At 41.8% G+C, this 23,136-nt stretch overlaps 1 protein-coding gene across 2 annotated transcripts; it reads right to left on the bottom strand.

The window, feature by feature from the left end:
* Positions 1–1,162: 1,162 nt before the first annotated feature.
* Positions 1,163–23,095, bottom strand: Trnau1ap (tRNA selenocysteine 1 associated protein 1). Of its 2 annotated transcripts, XM_026391711.2 has the most exons (9): positions 22,970–23,095; positions 22,402–22,499; positions 16,268–16,367; positions 15,595–15,647; positions 12,629–12,760; positions 10,868–10,987; positions 4,710–4,872; positions 4,470–4,503; positions 1,163–1,415 (listed from the first exon to the last, which is right to left on the bottom strand). In XM_026391711.2, the coding sequence occupies exons 1-9, from the start codon at positions 22,994–22,996 to the stop codon at positions 1,279–1,281; spliced, it is 864 nt and encodes a 287-aa protein (XP_026247496.1). In that variant the 5' UTR covers positions 22,997–23,095; the 3' UTR covers positions 1,163–1,278. The 2 variants fall into 2 exon arrangements, with proteins under 2 accessions (XP_026247496.1, XP_026247497.1); XM_026391712.2 differs by lacking the exon at positions 10,868–10,987.
* Between the last annotated feature and the right edge of the window lie 41 nt (positions 23,096–23,136).

Below are 23,136 nucleotides of genomic sequence, written 5' to 3'. Positions count from 1 at the left end.
GGGCTTGGGACACATGACACTATAATGACTGAACCCAGGGGCACTGAGTCACATCTCCAGCTCTATTGTATTTTATTTAGAGATAGTGCCTCACTGAGTTGCTTGACTGTGGCTGAGGCTGGCTTGGAAGTTATGATTCTCAGTCTCTCAAACCACTGGGATCACACTGTATCTGGCTCCCTTTTTTTAGGTTCTCTTAATCTTCTGCTGGCCTCAGTTGATGGGATCACAGGTGTGGGCCCATACTAAGCTAGTTGATGGGATTATAGGTGAGTGCCACCATGCCCAGTTAGTAGCACAGGCTATTTGGAAACACTAATTATTGGGGCAAGTTTCAGATTTTGAGCTTTCTAGGCCCAGCCACTGCATTTTGGGAGGTAGGGAAGGCAGGATTGGATCAAGGGGCACTTTCCCATTGAGCTATATCCCCTGCACTTTGAGACAAGTTCAAACTTGATGAGGCTGGTCTCCCAACTTTGTATCCTCCTGCCTCAGTCTCCAGAGTTGTGGGAATTACAGGTGTAAGCTCCACGCCCAGCTTTATTTCAAATGTTTATTTTTTAGGGCTGGGGTTGTAGCTCAGTGGTATAGTGCTTGTCTTGCATGTGTGAGGCTCTGGGTTCAGTCCCAGCACCACATAAAAATATTGTGTCCTTCTACAACTAAAATATATAAGAAATGAAACCAAACCCAGGGCCTCACCCATGCTAGGAGAGTGCTCTATCACTGAGCCACCATCCCAGTGCCCACCCCTCTTAATTTCTTTTTAATATAGCAATTTTGCTTAGATTGGTTTTGAATTTATAATCTTGCCTTGGCTCTGGAGAAGCTCGGATCACTTCTACCAACAAGTTCCTCTTCAGTGAGTCACACCTTTCTTAGCTTACCTGCTAGCCTTGAATACTGCTGACACAGCAGAAGCTCCACAAATTCTGACCCAAGGAATTTAGATGCCTGAGAATGGCTTATAAACCAGGGTTTAGTAAATGAATCTCATGATCCACATGTTGACCCCAAACTGTCCTTTGTCCAGGAGTTTGAGGGTAAACCTACTACTTGGGCAAATGACTAGTTCAACAAAATATTTGAGCCTTGTTGGACAGTTGGTCTCTTGGTTTTCACACTCATAGTTCACTACCAAGTAAGAGGCAGCAGAGTTGCAGAAGTAGTAATAATCTTAGTAAAGTCATTAAAATCTTACAAATCATTTCCAAAAGCAAATGTTTTCACTTTTTTTTTTTTTAAAGTCAGTCCATCCTGACTTGTCCTTTGTCCTGGTTACATCATGGCAGGGATCTCTGAAGACACTGTGTCCAGGGGCTGCCAGTGGCAGTCCATCAGTGCATCGTACAGCTCCTCACTCTGTTCCATGAACTCCTTGTTGGCCTCAGTCACATCCAGCTGTGGCATGGGGTCTGGGGGGAAAAGCAGGGATGGGGTCAAGGCAGACTAAGGCACAACAGCCACAAGGGATCTGGACCCAGTTTCCTACTCCTAGGCCTCCTGGAGGGGCAAGACCCCCAGGATGAAAATGTTAATATTCTTAGAGAATATAATACCTGTAATGGGGTTTGTTTTTCCTTGCGTATTTATTAAAAGCTACACTTAGGGGCTGGGGTTGTGGCTCAGAGGTAGAGCGCTCACCTAGCATGCATGGGGCACGGGGTCTGAACTTCAGCACCAAACAAAGTAAAATAAAGACATTGTGTCCAACTATAACTAAAAAATAAACATTAAAAAAAAATAAATGCAAATACTTAAAAAGATACACCTATATCTAGTAATCATATGCCCTGGATTTTCTCGTCTGGTCCTCATTTCAAATTTGGGCTTGAAAAATCTGGTCAAAATCACTAATTTTGCCTCAACCCAAAAATAAATATTGAAAATAAATAAGTATTAAAATAAATATTTAGGGGCTGGGGATGTGACTCAAGCGGTAGCGCGCTCGCCTGTCATGCGTGCGGCCCGGGTTCGATCCTCAGCACCACATACAAACAAAGATGTTGTGTCTGCCAAGAACTGAAAAATAAATATTAAAAAAATAAAGAAAGAAATTATTTTAAAAAAATCACTCACTGAGTTGGCCAGGCGCAGTGGTGCATGCGTGTAATCCCAGTGGCTAGGGAGGCTGAGAGGCACGAGGATTGCGTGTTCAAAGCCAGCCTCAGCAACAGTGAGGTATTAAGCAACTCAGTGAGACCCTGTTTCTAAAATAGGGTTGGGGAGGGCTGGGGTTGTGGCTCAGTGGTAGAACGCCTACCTAGCATGTATGAGGATCAGCATCACATAAAAAATAAATAAATGAAATAAAGGTATTGTGTCCAACTACAACTAAATATAGCGGGGGGGGGGGGGCCCTGAAGATGTGGCTCAGTGGTAGAATTCAATCCCCGGTACCCCCCTCAAAACAACAACAACACTTAGTTGGGCCAAGGGTATAGCTCAGTAGTTAAGTGCTTGTCTCACAATGTGCAAAAGCCTGGGGTCTGATCCCCAGCACCACACACACAGTTGCTGTGTCCAAAGTGCCACCTCAAAGAACTGACAAATGTCTGATAAAAGAATTATGGTCTAAGGGCTGGGGCCATAGCTTAGTGGCAGAGTGCTTGCCTTGTATATATGAGGCACTGGGTTCGATCCTCAGCACCACATAAAAATAAACAAAATAATGATATGCTGTCCATCTACAAAAAAAAAAAAAAAAAAAAAAGAATTATGGTCAAGATGCATGCTATAATCCCCATTACTTGGAAAGCTGAGGCAGCAGGATTGCAGGTTTGAGGCCAGCCAAACTCAGCAATTTAGGGAGTACCTGCACCCTGCCAAAAAAGGGCTGAGGATGTACCTCAGTGGTAGAGCACCCCTGAGTTTGATTCCCAGTACTGTGGGGGAAAAAAAACTGTCAATAAAGTGAAAAAATAACCTATGAAATGGGAGAAAATATTTGCAAGTCATACATGTGACAAGAGAATACTATCCAGAATAAGATATAAAGACTCTAACTCTAGTAACTCAACAATAAAGAAAAACCAATTAAAAAATGAGCAAAGGCTAAGTAGACATTTTTCCAAAGATAAACAAATGACCAATAAAAGCATATGAAAAGATGATCAACACTATTAGTAATCAGCAAATCAAAACCACAATGATGGGCTGGGGTTGTGGCTCAGTGGTAGAGCACTCGCCTCGTAGGTGCGAGGCCCTGGGTTCAATCCTCAGCACCACATAAAAATAAATAAATAAAATCAATGTATTAAAAAAAAATCTTAAAAAAAAAAAAAAAAAAAACAAACACAATGAGATACCCTGCAAACCCAGGCACTTAGAATGAAAAAGACCAAGTGCCAATGAGGATGTGGGGAAATTGGAATGTCAAACATGTTGGGAGGAATATAAAACGTGGCAGGTAATATGGAAGTTTGGCAAAATAACTGGTTAAACAGTTCACCAAATAATCTACTCCTAGATATGTACCTAAAAGAAATGAAAACTTGGCTGGAGTTGTAGCTCAGTGGTAGAGCATTTGCCTTGCAAGTGTGAGGCACTGGGTTCCATCCTAATACCACATAAAAACAAATAAAGGCATTGAATCCATATACAACTAAAAATAAGTAAATAAATGAAAACTTGTCTTTATTCACACCAAAGCTCATCCATGAATATTTATAATAGCACTACTCATAATAGCCCAAGGTGAAAACCCAAATGTCTATCAACTGATGAATGGCTAAACAAAATGCATGGAATATTGTTTGGTCCCCAAAGAAATGAAGTACTTAAAGACTACAATGCAAATGACCCTTGAAAACACTATGCTAAATGAAAGATGCTATTCAAAAGGGATCATATATTACATATATTCTATTTATTTAAAACTCCTAAATGCTTGGTGTGGTGTGCATACCTCTAATCCCAGCTACTTGCAAGGTTGAGGCAGGAGGATTGTAAATCCAAGGCTAGCCTCAGCATTTTAGGCCCTAACAAATTTAGCAAAATCCTGTCTCAAAAAAAGATAAATAATAAAAAGGGTTGGGATGCGGCTCAGTGGTATAGCACTCCTAGGTTCAACCCCTAGTAACCCTGCCCCAAAGAAAGTCCAGACAAAAAGTATAAGAGTGGTTTTCAGGGGCTGGAAGAGGGGTATACAGAGTGACTGCTAATGGTTGCAGGGTTTCTTTTAGGGATGAGAAAATGTTCTGGAACTAGTAGTAGTGGATGCACAACTTTGTGACTATTTGAAAAACTACCGAATTGTGTGGACATTTTTCAAGGGATCTACACTCACACCTCTGGCTTCACACTTTGCCATTATCATGTATGTGTCTGGCTTTCTCAGAAGAATGTAAATTCCTCCAGAGTAGACTTTACCTTGCATTCCTCAGAATCTAGCTCAAGCACAGGGCCAACCATAAAGCAATCACATGATAACCCTTGACAGAGGAATGAATGAATAAACTCTTTCTTACCTTCCAATGCATCATCTCCAACTTCTTCATATGTCTGTCAAGAGACCAGAGAGGGAAGAGATGAACATGATGAAATCCTAGCCTGTGGGCATGGTGGCTTGTTTTTAATAAGAATTGGGTCACTTTAGCTTTCCCACTTTTTGTGAAGCCTAAGCCCTGTTACTAATCCCATCCTGGAGATTGACCCATTTCTAGAGGAGAAAAGTAACCCAAGAGTGGCTGCTTTACCAAATCAGTTACCTGCATGGTGCTCTGGGTGTAGCCATATTGGGGGTAACTGTAGCTGTAGCTGCCTGTGTTCTGGTCATAGCCCCACTGGGCATAGTAGTTCTGGTACTGTTGGTAATACTGGTTATAGCTGTAACTATACATCTGGCTATATTCCACTGGCTTTACCCGGCTCCTTAAATGAAGAAATAAAAACAAATATAAGCAGATATTTATGTAACATTTCCTATGTGACCAGAGACTGTTCTAAATGCTTTATGCAGATTAACTCATTTAATCCTCACAATAACCCTGTGCAATTAGTATAACGTTATTCCTACTTTCAGATTAGGAACTGAGTACAGAGATTAAATAATTGGTCCATAGTCACACAGCTACTAAGAGATTCAAATTCAGGCAGTCTGTCTCCAGAACCCATGTATTTAAGATAGTTCCTAATGGTTAGGTTTGTCTCTCTTATCAAAGTCAGGACCAATTTTTCTCTCCCTTCTCAAGATCTTGGGAGATTATTATTATTATTTTTTTCTGCCAGCTACAAAAGTCAGGTAAACATGGCTAGAGAATCTGGATTTAGAATGATCTAAGAAGTATTTCAAACTACAGAGTTTTTTGTTTTTCTTTTTAATTTTAAGACAGGGTCTCATTAGTTGTTTAGGGCCTCATTAAGTTGTTGAGGTTGGCTCTGAGCTGGAGATCCTCTTGCCTCAATCTCCTGAGCCACTGGGATTATAGGTATGTGCCACCACATTTCCCACGAAACACCAAAACAAAACAAACAGTATTCCAGTAGTCTTATCACTATGGTTCATTAGGGTGATCTTTTTTTTTTTTTTTTTTGGTGTGTGTATGCGTGTGTGCTGGGGATCAAATTCAAGGCTTTGCATATGCTAAGCATGAGCTCTACAGTGAGCTACATCCACAGATACTGTGCCATCTATTTAAGTAGTTACTCTGGTTTTGTAATAATCATTGTTCATCTATGGTCACCTAATTTAAGTCTTGCATGGCCCTAAAATAAAGCTGTTATTATTCCCATTATACAGATGAGGATATCAAATCTCTAAAAAGTTGAGTGATTTCTGAAGGCTATGCTTCGGTCTGGAGCCACATTTAACTCTTTAAGAGTTACACTTCTAATGTTACACCATTACAAACAGCACCTGCTCTGACAAGCTCACAACAACTTGTCTTCTACATCTTGCATTCATCAATCAGGGCCGAAGCCTCCAGTGTTGGTGTAAAGCTTTTTCCTTCTCAGTGCATAGTAGCCATAGTTGCTACTAACCAAAGTCAGAATGCCAAGACCACAAAGAATCTATTGCCTGCAGTGACATATAAACCATATGTGAACAGGCACATCAAAGAGGTCCGGGTTCTTACCAGTGATCCTAGGGTTCTTACCAGTGATCCTAGATGAGAAGAATCACAACAACATAACTCAAGCTCTGTATGTGGCAGTGTTTCCATTCATTGTTTTCTGAAGGGCTCCAGAGTGTCTTTTGCTTTTTTTTTTTATTATTTTTTATTTTAAATTGTATATGGACTCAATACCTTTGTTTTTATGTGGTGCTAGGATCGAGCCCAGTGCCTCACACTTGGGAGGCAAGTTCACTACCACTGAGCTACAACTCCAGCCCCAGAGTGTCTTATAAGTGCCAACAAACATGAAGGAGACAGAAGCTAACCACATCATGCCACTGGTTGGTTTGTAAGGAGATTCATAAGGGTTCCATATAATGGATGTCCTTATTTGCTGTCTATAGTCAAGCTAGATGGGTAACCAAGCCATAAGTAGAAGCTGAATACTATACAAATAAATCCCTATTATACAAACTACAAATGCTATTCCTTTCGAGTTCAATGTCTGCTTGGTCAGCAGGACTTAGCCAGAGGTGTCAGGTGGACTCCACCTCTGATTGCTTGAGACCTAGCCTGAAGCAATTCCCCTCTAGAGACATGGTTCAATGAAGTATACTGGCAGACTCTTGCTCCCTGCCCAGCATTAGGTTGGACACTCCTGCTATTCATCTCTGATTCCCCTTTCATGATCTCAAGTATATCTGCCACTCTTCTGACTTGTTAAGGAAATTGAAGGTACAGTCTCCCTAGCCTGGATCTGATTTTGTCTTCATCAGACAATTAAGACATTTCTGTTCTGTTTCTTTACATACAGCTGTTATAGTCAAAATCTCAAAAAGAACTCTGGTCACCCTCATTCCCAGGGTTTTAGGGCACCTCCCCTTAGGCAGGTACCAATCACTGACAACAATATCAAACAAGTAACAGATAGAACAGATTAAAACCTCTTTGTCTCCCCTGTTTATAGCTATATCTCCAAAGTCTAGGACTGGACCTATGTAGTTGCAGGGACTCGGTAAATACTGACTGAACAAATGATAAGATATCAAACTGGTATACATCAGAAGAATTCCTGGACAGAATGTACCATGAAAGAATATTCAAAGTCTAGTGTAGAGGTGTATGCCTGTAATCCCAGCTACTTGGGAGGCTGGGCAACTTAGTGAGACCCTGTTGAAGAAAACAAAAAAAAAGGGGGATGTAACTCAGTGGTAAAGCACTTGTCTACCATGTCCAAGACCCTGGGTTCAATTACCAGTCCTGGGAGGTGAGGGGAAACATATCCTGAAGTTTAATTATTTATTTATATTTGTAGTGATAGGGATGGAACTCAGGGTCCCCTACATGCAGGACAAGCACTCTACCACTGAGCTATATCCCCAACTCTATTCTGCATTTTATTTTAAAACATTATTGTTGGGGCTGGGGATGTGGCTCAAGCGGTAGCGTGCTTGCCCATCATTTGTGCGGCCCGGGTTAGATCCTCAGCACCACATACAAACAGGGATGTTGTGTCGGCCGAATATAAATATTAAAAATTCTCTCTCTCTCTCTCTCTTAAAAAACAAACAAACAAACAAACAAACTGCTCTATAGGATCATTATAAAGATCAAGCCATTTCCTTCTTTAAAAGAAAAAAAAATTATTGTTGGGGCTGGGATTGTGGCTCAGCGGTAGAACGCTCACCTAGCACAGGCGGGACCCAGGTTCAATTCTCAGCACCACATAAAAAAATAAATAAATAAAGGCATTGTGTTGTGTCCATCTACAAAAAAAGATATTCTCTCTCTCTCTCTCTTAAAAAACAAAACAAACAAATAAAAAAAAATATTGTCTGGGGTTATTCAATATAGAGTGTGCTTAGCAATATGGGGTTCTAGGTTCAATATCCAGCACAGCCCACCACATAAATATACAATGATGATTTTACAACCATATGAAAAAGTGTATGTACTAAGTAAACTGGAAAACAAACCCAATGAACACTTTTTTTTTTCACCATTATACCTGCATCGCTCTTATAATTTAAAAAATGAAGGGTTGAGCTAGATGTAGTAGCACATACCTGTAATCCCAGCTACTCAGGAGAATAACAAGTTTAAGGTCAGTCTGTGTAATTTAGTGATATCCTTTCTCAAAATAAAAAAATAAAGGGGCTGGGTATGTGGCTCAGTAGTGGGATGCTTACCTAGCATGTATGAGGCCCTGGGTCACAGCACCGCCAAAAAAGGAAAGAAAAAGAAAATCTATGCTATGTAAACTGAGTCTTGTGAAAATCATATAAAGAAGTTTTATAGTAATTTTAAATTTTTTTGTGTGGTACAATATCTTTATTTCATTTATTTATTTTTATGTGGTGTTGAGCTCAGCCACAACTCCATTCTGTAGCCCTCTTTTTTTGGTACTAGGGATTAAATCTGGGGTGCTTAACGACTAGGCCACATTCCCAGCTCTTTTTATTTTGAGGGAGGGTCTTGCTAAGTTTTTCAGGACCTCGCTAAATTGCTGAGGCTGGCTTTGAACTTGTGATCCTTCTGCCTCAGCCTCCTGAATTGCTGGGATTATAGGTGTGTACCCCCACCTTTATTTTTCATTTTGAGACAGGGTTTCACTAAGTAGCCCAGACTGATCCTGACAGACTTCTGATCTTCCTGTCTGAGGTTCCCAGGTCACTGGTATTACAGGAATGCACTACTACACCTGGCTGAAATTATAGTAATTTTGGAGTAATGTAATTACGAGGAAATTTTTCTCTTTTAAAAATTTTGCTAGCTGGTTTGGTGGCACATGCCTTTAATTCCTGCTATTTGGGAGGCCAAGATAGGAAGACCATAAGAAACTTAGTAAGACCCTGCCACAAAAAATAAAACCAAAAAACAAACAAACAAACAAAAAAATAAGTGGGGGGGGATTAGGGATGTAATTACATAGAGTACACTGAGGAAATCACTCAGGTTGGGGCTGGGGCTGTAGCTCAGTGGTAGAACGCCTGCCTTGCACATGTGAGGCCCTGGATTTGATGCTCAGCACCACATTAAAATAAATAAATAAAGATACTGTGTCCATCTACAACTAAAAAAAAAAAAAAAAAAGAAATCACTCAGGTTGTTCTTCATTTAATGTATTATTATTTTTTGGGGAGGTCAAGGTACCAGGGATTGAATCCAGAGGTGCTTTACTACTGAGCCACATTCCTCAGCCCCTTTTAAAAAATATTTTACTTAGAGACAGGGTCTCATTGAGTAGCTTAAGGCCTCGCTGAGTTGCTAAGGCTGCCTTTGAACTTGCGATCCTCCTGTGTCAGCCTTCCAAACAAATGGGATTACAGGCATGTGCCACCATACCTGGTATCATTCAATGTATTAAACATAGTTAAAACACAAAGAATTCCCAAATCACTTTTAAAAAACAGTTATTCCCAGCAGTTTTGGAGACTGAGGCAAAAGAATCTCAAGTTAGTTAAAGCTAGCCTCAGGGGCTGGGGTTGTGGCTCAGAGGTAGAGTGAGTGCTCACCTAGCATGTGCGGGGCCCTGGGTTGGATCCTCAGCACAACATAAAAATAAATAAATAAAATAAAGGTATTGTGTCCAACTACAATTGAAAAATAAATATTTTGAAAAATAAATATTTTAAAAAATAAATAAATAAAGCCAGCCTCAGCAACTTAGCAAGGCCTTAGGCAACTCAGTTCAATCCCTACCAAAAAAATAAAAAAATAAAATAATAATAACACACAGTTATTGTAGGACGTTTAGCAGCAATCCTAGCTGCTACACACTAGATGCCATTCTAATTGAGGTAACCAAAGTATCTGTATATGTTGTCAATATCCCTTTAGGGCTAAGACTGCCCCCAGTTGAGAATCGTTACCTTGGTTAAATAGTGAAAGATGCTACTCAGAGAAAGGCTGTCTTACATCTGCTCAAGAAATCTCCTTGAGCTGGGCAGTGGTGCAAGCCTGTAATCCCAATCTCTCGGGAGGCTGAGGCAGGAGGATCACGAGTTCCAAGCAAATCTCAGCAAAAAGCAAAGCACTAAACAACTCAGTGAGAGACCCTGCCTCTAAATAAAATACACAATAGGGCTGGGAATGTGGCTCAGTGACTGAGTGTCCCTGAGTTCAATCCCTAGTACCAACATCTTTGTTGGTATGTGGTGCTGAGGATCGAACCCGGGCCGCACGCATGCCAGGCGAGCGCGCTACCGCTTGAGCCACATCCCCAGCCCCTAGTACCAACAAACAAACAAAAAAACTTCTGGGACTTGTTAGGAAAGGATTTTCTACCTAGAAAAGGCAGAAAAGCTTTTCTACCTACCATGACAAATCTAATAGTGACATATATAATATTCTATAAGGGGTTTAGAATCCATTCTTAGCCATATCCACAGCAAGGGACTTTCATAGGAGGTTTGAAGGTTTCATTAACATAAATATAGCTCACACTGGAAGCAACTTTTTTCCTTCTGCTCAATTCTTATAAATTCTCAATAGCAACACCACTGAGCGAAGAAAAGGAACATTGGACAAGTATAGCCAGCTTTTACAGTATTGCTACCAGAAACATCTGAATATATCTGCCTCCCCCAGTTATACCTGTCTTCAACCTCTGAAGGGTTGAGGTTATAATAGTTCATCTCTAATACCCAGCACCCACCTGCCCAAAGGCAGATGTTTGGTAATCATGACTTGAAGTCAGCCTTCTTGCAGCCTCCCGTCCAAGTGGGAGTCCCATACCTGGCGGTCAGCAAACAGATAAGGAATGTGGGTGGGATGAGTCTAGGGCCCTCCGCCCTCCCTACCGAACTCACGCTTTAGGGATTGCCACACTCAGCCGAACAGGTTTAGACCCCAGTCCTACTGCTCCCTGGCACTCCGTCAGGGCTCGTTTCTGTTCCAGTTCATCTGTGAATTTCACAAAACCATAACCCCTGCAGGGGGAAAAAAAACCCAATACACTCTTAGGTCACAAATGTGATGAAGTTTTAAGAAGGGAGGCATAGAAAAGAGGGAAGAGTTAGAGGCAGGCAGGATTGAGGAAAAGAAAAGAAGGAAGAAAGAATCCATCAATCTGGGAAAGGACAAGTCCCAGTAGTGGAGGTATCCACAGAATAGTGCCAGATTCAAGCATTGGACAACCTTGAAATCTGCAGGAATTCCTACTTTCAGTTGACTATTCTTAATACCTTCACCTGTGGGACTCCTTCCCAGTTAAGAGCATCCTTCCTAATCTACTGGAAAATAATAAATTATTATCACTATAATTATAGTAGTAGCAGTAATAATAACAGTTGAAGAAGTCCACTCCACAAATATTTCCAGAGTCTTTGTATGTTTGGTATTGTGTGGATGCAGCAGTCACAGAGACTTGGTTTGTGCTCTCCTGAGCTCATGTTCTTGTTGGGGAATGATCTAGGGATAGGTAACATTTATTGATCACTAATTATTTCCCAGGCACTGTACTGAGTATTTTCCCTAAGTAATCTCATCAAACTGTCCAACAATCACATAAGATAGTATCCACCATTTTACTGAAGAGGTAGCCAAAGTTATACATAGTAGAAGCATAATTCAAATCCACATGTGTCAGACTTCCAAAGCCTGTGCTTGTAAGTACTGTGCTAATCAACAATAAGCCTGTTTGGGCTGGGGTGTGGCTCAGTGGTAGAGTACTTGCCTCATATATGCAGCACTGCCATTTAAAAAACAAACAAACAAAAAACAAACCTTTCTTGAAGTTTTTCCCTTTCTATTCATTTTTTACATTTTAAAATTAATTAATTATTTTTTGGGGGGGGTTACTAGAGATTTAACCCTGGGGTGCTTTACCACTGAATCACACCCCCAGCCCTTTTTATTTTTTATTTAGAAACAGATTTGCTGAGTTGCTTAGGGGCTCTCTCAGTTGCTAAGGCTGGCTTTTAACTTGTGATCCTCCTGCCACAGTCTCCTTCGTTGCCAGGATTACAGGCATGTACCACTGCACCTGGCTGTTTTTCACTTTCTTTTCTTTTTTTTTTTTTTTTTAAAGAGAGAGTGAGAGAGGAGAGAGAGGGAGGGAGGGAGGGGGGGAGGGGGAGAGAGAGTGAGAGAGGAGAGAGAGAGAATTTTTAATATTTATTTTTTAGTTCTCGGCAGACACAACATCTTTGTTGGTATGTGGTGCTGAGGATTGAACCCGGGCCGCACGCATGCCAGGCGAGCGCGCTACCGCTTGAGCCACATCCCCAGCCCCTGTTTTTCACTTTCTGAAGTGAAAACTTCTAACTACACTGAAAGGCTCAGTAAAAATAATAAATACAACAGCAAACAACCATAGAGTATTTCCTATATGACTTACTTATATCCTTTATTAGTTATCCTTATAACAGTTCTATAAGAGATACTATTAGCCCCACTTTACAGACAAGAAAATACGGGCAGAGGCTTGCTTTTTACTTCATAGTCCCTCGCCAGTATTGGAGCTAGGATTCAAACCAATTTGGCTCCAGAGCCTCTGCTCTGAAGCAACATGCTAACACTTGCCCCAGAGGAGAATTTCAAAACAGAATCAGTTACAGATAAAGCCTTACTTAGACACGCCTGTCTGGTCCAAAACCACCTTGCCTCCCCGACAGGAGGGGTATACTTTGACGAAGAATTCATACAGCATGCCATCATCCACATCTGGGGTTAGGTCCCCCACAAAGAGGGAGTACTCAGGGCTGAGGAGAGAACAAGAATCAGTGATAAAGAGTAAAAGCCCTGCTTTGCAGAGCTCTTTTGGCACATTCCTGATAAACTTCTTCAGAGCCTCTTAGGAAACACATCTGATGGGTGGACTTAACAATGTCCCCACCCACCTTCCTCAGGACTGGGGAACAAACCCAGGGTCTCATGCATTCTAGGCTTACCCAGGTTCTAATCTTTTTCATTACAGTTCTGGCAGAAGAATTAGGGAAACAGCCCCCTGCCTTGAATTCCTCTATTACTACACAGGCCTGTCTACTTTCAAGTTTTCAAGTATTATATACATATAGATGGAGGAACAGGTCAGAGGTATAACTCTGAAAAACTCAAAAGAGAAATTTTTTTGAAAGAAACTGGACATTCTGTGTGCATTCAACATTTTAAAATCAAATGTTAAGGAATAGAAGCCAGGGGGTAGTGGTACATACTTGTAATCCAAGCTACTGTGGGGGTGGGGATTGAGGGTCACTCTATGGTGCACACCTGTAATCCCAATGGCTTGGGAAGCTGAGGCAGGAGGATCACAAGTTCAAAGACAGCCTCAGCAAAAGCGAGGTGCTAAACAACTTGGTGAGACCCTGTCTCTAAATAAAATACAAAAATAGGGCTGGGGATGTGCCTCAGTGGTTGAGTGCCCCTGAGTTCAATTTCCAGTACCCACACCCCCATAAAAAAAGTACAAAGAAATTAAAGTCACCAATAACCCAGCCATTCAAAGGCAATCACTATGATTGCTCTGATACATACTTTTCTTTTTTTCTATGGCTTCTCTTTTTTTGTACTGGGGATTAAACCCAAGGGTGCTTTACTACTGAGCTATATCCCCAGGACCCTTTTTTTTTTTTTTTTTTTTCTCCTTCGTATTGGTGATTGAACCCAAGGGTGCTTAACCACTGAGCCACATCCCCATTCTTTTTATTTTGACACAGGGTCTAGGCTAAGTTGCTGGGACTGCCTTTGAACTTGTGATCCTCCTTTGTGAGATTACAGGAATTTGCAACTGTGACTGTCTCCAGCACATTTTATTTTGAGATAGGGCCTTGCTAAATTGCTTCAGGGATCATAAATTGCTGAGGCTGGCCTCAAACTTGCAATCTTCCTGCTTCAGCCTCCTGAGTTTCTGGGTTTATAGTCACGTACCACCACACCGAGCCTATCCTGTTTTTTTTCTACCCCATTTAGTTTTGACATATCACCAACAACTAAGTGCAATGATATGAACTTATATCCCAAGGAACTCAGAAAGCTGAGACAGGAGATTACATGAGCCCAGAAGTTTGAGGTCAGCCTGGAAAACACTCTATCTCTAAAAACAAAACAAAACAAAAATTACCAAAAACTGTGCTGGTCACAGTGGTGCACACCGATAATCCCAGTGGCTCGGGGAGGCTAAGGAAGGAGGATTGTGAGTTCAAAGCCAGCCTCAGCAATGGCAAGGTGCTTAGCAACTCAGTAGATCCTGTCTCTAAATAAAATACAAAACAGGGCTGGGATATGGCTCAGTGGTCAAGTGCCCCTGGTTCAATCCCCAGTACCAAGAAAACAACAACAACAACATCAACAACAAAACTGCATGTACTGACAACCTCTTGATAAAATCAATATTCCGCAACATGACTTTGTTTTGGTAATGGGGATTGAACCCTGGGACATTTAATCACTTAGCCCCATCCCTAGCCCCTTTTAATATACATACATATACATATATACATATACGTATGTATATATAAATACCTTATTTATTTTTACGTGGTGCTGAGGATTGAACCCAGTGCCTCACATGTGCTAGGCAAGAGCTCTACCACTGAACTACAACCCCAGCCCCTCTTTTAATTTTTTTTTTTTTGAGAATTTTAACATTTATTTTTTAGTTTTCAGCGAACACAACATCTTTGCTTGTATGTGGTGCTGAGGATTGAACCTGGGCTGCATGCATGCCAGGCAAGTGCGCTACTTGAGCCACATCCCCAGCCCCTCTTTTAATATTTTATTTAGGGACAAGGCCTTTCTAAGTTGCTGAGGCTGGCTTTGAACCTGTGATCCTCCTGCCTCAGCCTCCCAAACTGCTGGGATTATAGGCACGCACCATTGTACCCAGTGCATTGAACACTTTCAAGGCTACTCTTTGCACACATTCTTGGATAAACTGTGAAAAGCAGGAATACAGGGTCAATGGGTGCAAAGCTTTTTAAAACTTTTAATACATTGTTTTAAAACTTTAAAATAGCAACCTGAAATGCCAGTCAATTTATGTTGCTATCACAGGTGGATTCTTACTGAATAAACCTCAATAATGTGGACAGTAACAAAGTAGAAGACTGGGGAGGGACCAGATACAGAAAAACCCCCTGCCTCCTGGATTTTTTTTTTTTTTTTTTAAAGAGAGAGTGAGAGAGGAGAGAGAGAGAGAGAGAGAATTTTTAATATTTATTTATTTTTTTTAGTTCTCGGCGGACACAACATCTTTGTTGGTATGTGGTGCTGAGGATCGAACCCGGGCCGCACGCATGCCAGGCAAGCGCGCTACCGCTTGAGCCACATCCCCAGCCCCTGCCTCCTGGATTAAACCCAGGGCCTTCAGCATGTTAGACAAGTGTTCTACCACTGCAGGGAAAAGACATGGCTGTAACAAGATGCACCCTAGGAAGGTCCACCAATGGGAAGTGGAAGTGTGTCTTCCCTCAGGAGCAGGCAAAGTGCAGGCAGCCAAATTTGGTTCCCCATCCTCCTTCTGGCAATCATTGGCACATTGCCACATCTCACCCCTGTGGTAGGCCTTGAAGCTACATTGGGATTGCTCTGTACTTACCTATTATCTGGTTGTTTCCCATAAGTGGCATAGTTCAGTTTAAAACGTTTTGCCTAGAAATTTAAAAACAAGAAAACTAAAACAAAAGAAAGGTGTTTCAAAGTCAAACAATATTTGAAAAAAACTTAAATAAATTACCTTGGCCAAAACATCTCCCCCTTTCTAAGCCTCAGCCTTTTCTCCTGTATAAAATGAGGGGGTTGCACGGATGACCGTTAAGGGCACTGCCAGCTCCATGGTTCTATGAGCCCAGGTGTGGCAGCTGGTACAGCAGCTGTAAGCTAAGTAACTGTGGGAAGAGCAGAATGCAACTCTCTTGAAATGGGTTCCTGCTGCTGCCAGCCTGTTCTAGTTTCTCAGTCAGGCAAAAGACCTAGAGTTTCAAGTCTTCTGTCATAGGAGGCAGTGATGCAGAGTGGAAAGGGCAAAGGTTTTGGAAGCAACCAATCTTCAGTCTGAATCCTGGCTCTGCACTCACTACCTGTGTTGCCCTGGGTATGTTATTTACTTCCCTGAGCTTCAGTTTCCTCTTATGTCAAAGATAACAATGCCTGCTACACAGGGTTGTTATGGGATTAAATAAAATGAGTTAAGTATACAGTAGGGCTTCAATAGATGGTGGTAATTAATGACAATGAAAATGGCAATATTATCATTATCTAAATGTCCTTACAGGTGTCGCTCCTGGAAGGGGTTTCCCATTAATTTTATGCAAACACTTCTCAGCTGTGGCCAAATCTGCAAATTCTACAAAGCAGTAGCCAGCTGGGATCCTGGAAAGAAAGCAGAGAGAGAGAATGGTTAACCCATTTTATTACATTGTCCAGAAGTGGAACACCTATAAAAACTTAAATATTAGGGGCTGGAATATAGCTCAGTTGGTAGAGTGCTTGCCTTGCATGCCTTATAAGGCCCTGAGTTCAATCCCCAGCACCACCAAAGAGCAAAACAAAAACACCTTATTTTTTATATATATTACATAAATAGTTGTTTAATAATCAGAATATAATGATTAACAATATAATAACACATAATAATCTCTATATTATGAATTCTAACATATTTTAATGCATGTAGGTCAATTTCATTGAAATAGTCACAGAATTGAAAACTTCGGACTTAATGGGTTCAAGATATCCATGAGTCTTAGCCTGAAGGAAAAGAGAAATGATTTTCTAATCAGAACTCAGGTTTTTTTTTTTTTTTTTTTTTTAAAGAGAGAGAGAGAGAATTATTTATTTTTTAGTTTTCGGCAGACCCAACAACTTTATTTATTTATTTATTTATTTTTTGTATGTGGTGCTGAGGATCGAACCCAGGCCGCACGCATGCCAGGCAAGCACGTAACGCTTGAGCCACATCTCCAGCCCTCAAGTTTTTTTTTTTTTTTCTGGGTATCGGGGATTAAATTCAGGGGCACTCAACCACTGAGCCACATCTCCAGCCCTATTTTGTATTTAATTTAGAGATAGGTGTTAGGAGCCACAGCAAAAATATTGATACAGGCACCTTTGGATTTTATGACTGCCAGCCAGCAATTCACATTCATATGGTAATTGGACTCATGCTGTCTAGCTGGGCCCATTTTCAGGACTCAGGTTACTCATGTCACTCTTGTAATGGGAGAGTTCCCATTGGTTGGGAAAGGATGGTAGGAGGGTGTTCCGGGGGAAGGGGAAACCCCCCCCCCCCCCTCAGGTAGAACACACACGTGGCGGACCCACCTGTAGGGGACGCACACGGCCTCTCTCTAAATAAAACTTTGTCTCAGTTTGACTGGCTTGTGTTTTTGTGCCCAACCGGGTTGCAAGATTGCAAGCCCGTGTGCACTGACAGCTCAGCAGGGAATCGCTCAGCAGGGGTGCCGCAGGCAGTGCTTGGCAGCAGGAGCGGGACTCAGCCGGCCTGGGGCCGGGCAGTTTGCGGCAGATAGGGTCTCACTGAGTTGCCTACAGCCTCACTTTTTACTGAAGCTGGTTTTGAAATCGAGATCCTCCTGCTTCAGCCTCCTCAGCTGCTAGGATTATAGACATGTACTACTGCGCCTGGCAGAACCCACAGTTTCTGTTGTTCGCAATATTCCAATTAGGAAATAACTTACAAACCTAAATATAAGGACTGCTAATCTGGAGAGTCCCAGACTCACTGGGTAAAGATTTATTTATATACTATATCATTGGTAAAGTACCCTTGCCAAAAATATTTAATGCAATTCAATCAAGCTTTAGATTTAACATCTAGTTTGCAAAAAAATATTAGAGATAGAACTGGTAAATTACTACATAAGTAAATGAATCAAAAATGTAGAAAATGATATGAGAAAACTACCCTTAATTCTTTAGCAACTGTGAGGCGCTTAGCAATTTAGTGAGACCCTGACTTTAAATAAAAAATAGGGCTGGGGATGTAGGTTGAGTGTCTCTGAATTCAATTCCCAGTACTTAAACAAACAACAAAAAAAGTAATGTTAAAGGGCCAGATGCAGTGGTACATGCCTGCAATCCCAGTGACTAGTAATTCTCAGGAAGGAGAATCAGAAGTTCAAGGCCAGCCTCAGCAATTTAGCTAGATCCTGTCTTGGAATATAGAATAAAAAGTGCTGGGGATGTAGCTCAATGGTAAAGTGTCACAAAACAAAACAAAAACACGAAAAAAAACAGTAAAATTAAAGAGTGTTTGGCTAGGCACAGTGGTGTATACCTGTAATCCCACTGGCTCAGGAGCCTGAAGCAGGAGGATGGAGAGTTCAAAGCCAGTCTCAGCGATTTTTTGAGGCCCTAAGCAACTCAGGGAGGCCCTATCTCTAAATAAAAAATTAAAAAGAGTTGGGGCTAGGGCTCAGTGGAAGAGTGCTTGTCTCACATGTTTTGAGTCACTGGGTTCGATTCTCAGCACAGCATATAAATAAATGAATAAAAAGTCCAGGGCTGGGTTTGTGGCTCAGTAGAGTGCTTGCCTAGCATGTGCAAGGCTCTGGGTTGGATTCTCAGCACCACATAAAAGTAAATAAATAAAGGGCTGGGGATGTGGCTCAAGCGGTAGCGCCTTTGCCTGGCATGCGTGCGGCCCGGGTTCGATCCTCAGTATCACATACAAACAAAGATGTTGTGTCCACCCAAAACTAAAAAATAAATATTAAAAAATTCTCTCTTTCTCTCTCTTAAAAAAAAAAAAAGTAAATAAATAAAGGTATTGTGTCCAACTACAACTAAAAAAATATTTAAAAAAGAATAATTAAAAATAAATAAATAAAAAGGTCCATCATGGAGCAGGGTGCAGAGGCGCATGCCTGTAATCCTAGCGGCTCAGAAGCTGAGGCAGGAGGATGGGGAGTTCAAAGTCAGCCTCAGCAACTTTGAGGCCCTGTTTCTAAATAAAATACAAACTAGGGCTGGGGATGTGGCTTAGTGGTCAAGTGCCCCTAAATTCAATCCCGGTACCCCTAAAAAAGGTCGATCACCAACTGAAAAAAAATAGTAAAAAAATTAAACAAAATTTAAAAATGAGTCATGTATAACTAACTAGAACAAATTTAAAAAATAAAATTATATTAAAAAAATGAAAAACAGCTGGAGATATGGCTCAGGAATGGTTAAGTGCCCATGGGTTTAATTCCTGGCACAAAAAAGAAAGAGTGCTTGCCTGGCTGGCACGGTGGTGTATCCTGTAATTTCAGCAGCTCGGGGAGACTGAGATAGGAGGATTGAGAGTTCAAAGCCAGCCTCAGCAACAGCAAAACGCTAAGCAATTCAGTGAGACCTTATCTCTAAGAAAATACAAAAATTGGGCTGGGGATGTGGTTCAGTGGTTGAGTGCCCCTGAATTCAATTCCTGGTACCCACCCCCCCCCCAAAAAAAAGTACAAAGAAAATAAAATCACCAATAACCCAGCCATTCAAAGGCAATCACTATGAATGCTCTGATACATACTTTTCTTTTTTCATGGATATCTGGGCTATTTTCAGTTTTTGGCTGTTGTCACATAGCTCCTCTGAACATTCTTTTTCAAGGTCTTTTTTTGGGGGGTGGGTTGAACTCAGAGGAACTCCACCACTGAGTCATATGTCTAGCTCTATTTTGAATTTTGTTTAGAGACAGGGTCTCGATGAGTTGTTTAGCACATTGCTGAGGCTGGCTTTGAACTCTAGATCCTCCTGCCTCAGACTCCCAAGCTGCTGGGATTACAGGTGTGCACCACTGCACCCAGCTCAAGGTCTTTTTTTTTTTTTAATTGTTGGTAGACTTTTATTTTATTTATTTATATGTGATGCTGAGAAACAAACCCAGTGCCTCACATATTCCAGGCAAGTGAACTACTGCTGAGTCCCAGCCTAGCCCCAAGGTCTATTTTTTTGTAATAAAAATATACATGTCATCCTTTCTCTTGGGGAAATAAGTAGGCCAGGACTTGCCAGGTCTTAGGGGAAGATCTCTCTCTCTCTCTCTCTCTTTTTTTTTTTTTTTTGCACTAAGGATTTAACAATTTAACCCAGGGGCACTTAACCACTGAGCCACATCCCCAGCCCTTTAAATTATCATCTTAGAGTCTCACTATGTTGCTGAGGGCCTTGTTAAATTGCTACGGCTGGCCTTGAACTTCCCCTCTGCCTTTGAATTCTCGGATTTAAGGCCTGTGCTACTGCAGCAGCACTATGCTTTATTGCATATTGTTTTTACTTGGGTGTTACATTTTTTTTTTTTTTAAAGAGAGAGTGAGAGAGGAGAGAGAGAGAATTTTTTTAATATTTATTTTTTAGTTCTCGGCGGACACAACATCTTTGTTGGTATGTGGTGCTGAGGATCGAACCCGGGACGCACGCATGCCAGGCGAGCGCGCTACCGCTGAGCCACATCTCCAGCCCAAGGGTGTTACATTTTTACCTTATTTTTTTCTGGTCTTCATTTTTAAAATTTACATTTATTTATTATACAGTATTTTTCTAAGCCATTTCAAAGCCTTTGTTAAGTGAGGCAGGATATAAATAAAATGTGTCCACAGGTACCACAAGTTTAGCAATTACTGGTAAGAAAAGATAGTTTCAAATCTTATGGCAAACAAAGGCTAAAATGTGAGGATCTATGAAATTTTTTTAAAAAGCAGAAAGTGTTACAGAATGAACTTTCATACCAGTAGCTGATTATCTGGGATTTTCTGTTTATAAAATCAGGAACAGAAATGTTCAGGCCAGCATGATCTCCCAGTCAGAAAATGTGTCCTTGGGTAATGTTTTTGTTTTGTGGTACTGGGGATGGAACCCAGGAACGTTCTACCTCTGAGGTATATCCCCAATCCTTTTATTTTGAGACAGGATCTTGCTGAATTGCAGAGGGCCTTGAATTCTGATCCTCCTGCCTCAGCCTCCCCAGTTACTGGGATCATAGGCATGTGCCACTGTAGCTTGTGGTAATAAATTTTTTTGGTTTCCTTTTTGGCCGTGCTGGAGAATGAACCCAGGGCCTTGTGCATAGGAGGCAGGCACTCTATCAACTGAACTATAGCCCCAGCCCTATAGTAGTATCTCTATAAATAAATAAATATATGTGTGTGTGTGTGTGTGTGTGTGTGTGTGTGTATGTATATATACATGGGTGCTAAGTTGCTGAAGCTGGGTTTGAACTTGTGAACCTCTTGCTTCAGCCTCTAAAGTCACTGGGATTACTGTGCCTGGCTAAATGTATATTTTTAATGACTAGGATAAGAATTAAGAGACAACTGGTAAGGTGGCACATGCTTGTGATCCTAGGTATTCAGAATGCTGCAGCAGGAAGAATGCAAATTCAAGGCCAATCTCTTCAATTTAGCAAGATCCTCTATCAAAATATAATAAAAAAGAGCTGGGGATGTATCTCAGTGCTTGCCTAGCATGTATGAGACCCTGAGTTCAATTCTCAGTATAATAAAAACAACAAAAAGAGAGAGAGTAAAAGAAAAAAGGGGAAAAAAAGAGTTAAGGGACACTCAAGAGTTTTGAGGACAGACTTGTATTTGAGCCCTAGTCTGTCATTTAATAGCTGCATTAGGGACTCGGAGTGTAGCTCAGTGGTAGAGAGCTTGCCTAACATACCAGAGGCCCTGGGTTCCACTCCCAGTACTACCTGCACAAATAAAAAAAGCTATGTCACTTTAACACAATTATTGATCTTCTTTTATAAAAGTATTCAGCTCAGAGGTATTTGTGATTTTAAACAGATAATGAATGAAAATCTTTATTATGTAGCAAGTCATAATCCATCCATACTTACTGAGCTTATACCATAAGCCAGACATTGTTCTAAATGCGAAATATCAATTAACTAATTTAGTCCTCACCTATGAGGTAAATTCTAATATTACTCTCATATTTCACACTCAATTTCATTACCTTGTGAATGAGACAAGGTAAACAAATACTTATTCAAGGTCACATGGCAGAAATAGTTTTCAAACCCATTCTGGCTTCAGCATCCTGTTCTTAAACAATATGCTATACTTCCACTCAATATGCCCCCAAATGTTAGTTGTTTTTTTTTTTTTTTTTTTTTTTTTTTTTTTTTTTTTAAAGAGAGAGTGAGAGAGAGAATTTTCAATATCCACTTCCTAGTTCTCGGCGGACACAACATCCTTGCTGGCACGTGGCGCTGAGGATCGAACCCGGGCCGCACGCATGCCAGGCGAGCGCGCTACCGCCTGAGCCACATTCCCAGCCCCCAAATGTTAGTTTTTATAACATTGTAAACTACTATCAGAGGTGGTGATGAGCCCTTTCTGTGATGTCTACATTCCCCTGAATGACAGTTGCAGAACTAGGAAGATGAAGAGAGAAGTACCCAGTAAGGCGGTTTCGGATAATTTTGACGCTCATCACGGTCTCCCCCATGGTGGCAAAGGCTCTAGAAATGAAGTTCTCATCCATGTAGGGTTCCAGCTACATAAAAACAAGAGCGACGCTGCTCAGGCCCGCGTCCAGCTGCCCATCCCGGGGCACAGGGCCCCTACCTGCAAGCCGCAGACTGATGCAGGGCACGGGGCCCTCCTCTGCAGACGTAGGTCTCAACTCCTGACTCCTTCACTTCAAACCTGCCCGAGGAGTCAGGAGCCCCATCACTGCAGGCCTAGAACCAAGCTTCAACCCTTGGGTCCCGCCCCTTCTGTTCCCCCAAAGAACCTCCCTTTCCCTTCCAGGTACCCAGGAGGGGCCCCAGGACCACTCTCCCCCTCCCCCCGGACTTAGACGCTTCACTCTGACGCTGGGACCCGGTTCTGTGTCACCAAAGGGAACCCTCCTCGCGTTCACTTCCACCATGTCGGGATCCGAGGTCCCCTCCCCCTATATCCTCCTCCCTCGGGACACCGAGATTCCTCCTTCTCGGAGCCGGGGCGGCCGTCCTCACTCACGTCTCCCATCCACAGGCTGGCCGCCATCCCACACCCAGGCGGGCACCTCGCGGGCCTCCGGGGCGCGCGCGGGCGCCAATCCGCGCCTCGGGGACCGCCCAGGAGCTCGCGCCTGCTGCGCCTTTCGCGCACGCGCCACAGCTCCGGCTCGACTCGTTGTTCCGTTC

Source organism: Urocitellus parryii, chromosome 11, assembly GCF_045843805.1.
Source record: "Urocitellus parryii isolate mUroPar1 chromosome 11, mUroPar1.hap1, whole genome shotgun sequence".
Classification (NCBI taxonomy): Eukaryota; Metazoa; Chordata; class Mammalia; order Rodentia; family Sciuridae; genus Urocitellus; species Urocitellus parryii.
The sequence above is the reverse complement of the archived record's forward strand: the minus strand, read 5'-3'. Positions and strand labels throughout refer to the sequence as shown.

Coding starts and splice junctions, on each gene's coding strand:
- Trnau1ap (XM_026391711.2), bottom strand. CDS start 22,996: ATGGCGGCCAGCCTGTGGATGGGAGAC. Junction 15,648..16,267: donor CCCTTCCAGGAGCGACACCT/GTAAGGACATTT, acceptor TTAAATTTCTAG/GCAAAACGTTTTAAACTGAA. Junction 10,988..12,628: donor GACCAGACAGGCGTGTCTAA/GTAAGGCTTTAT, acceptor TTCCCCCTGCAG/GGGTTATGGTTTTGTGAAAT.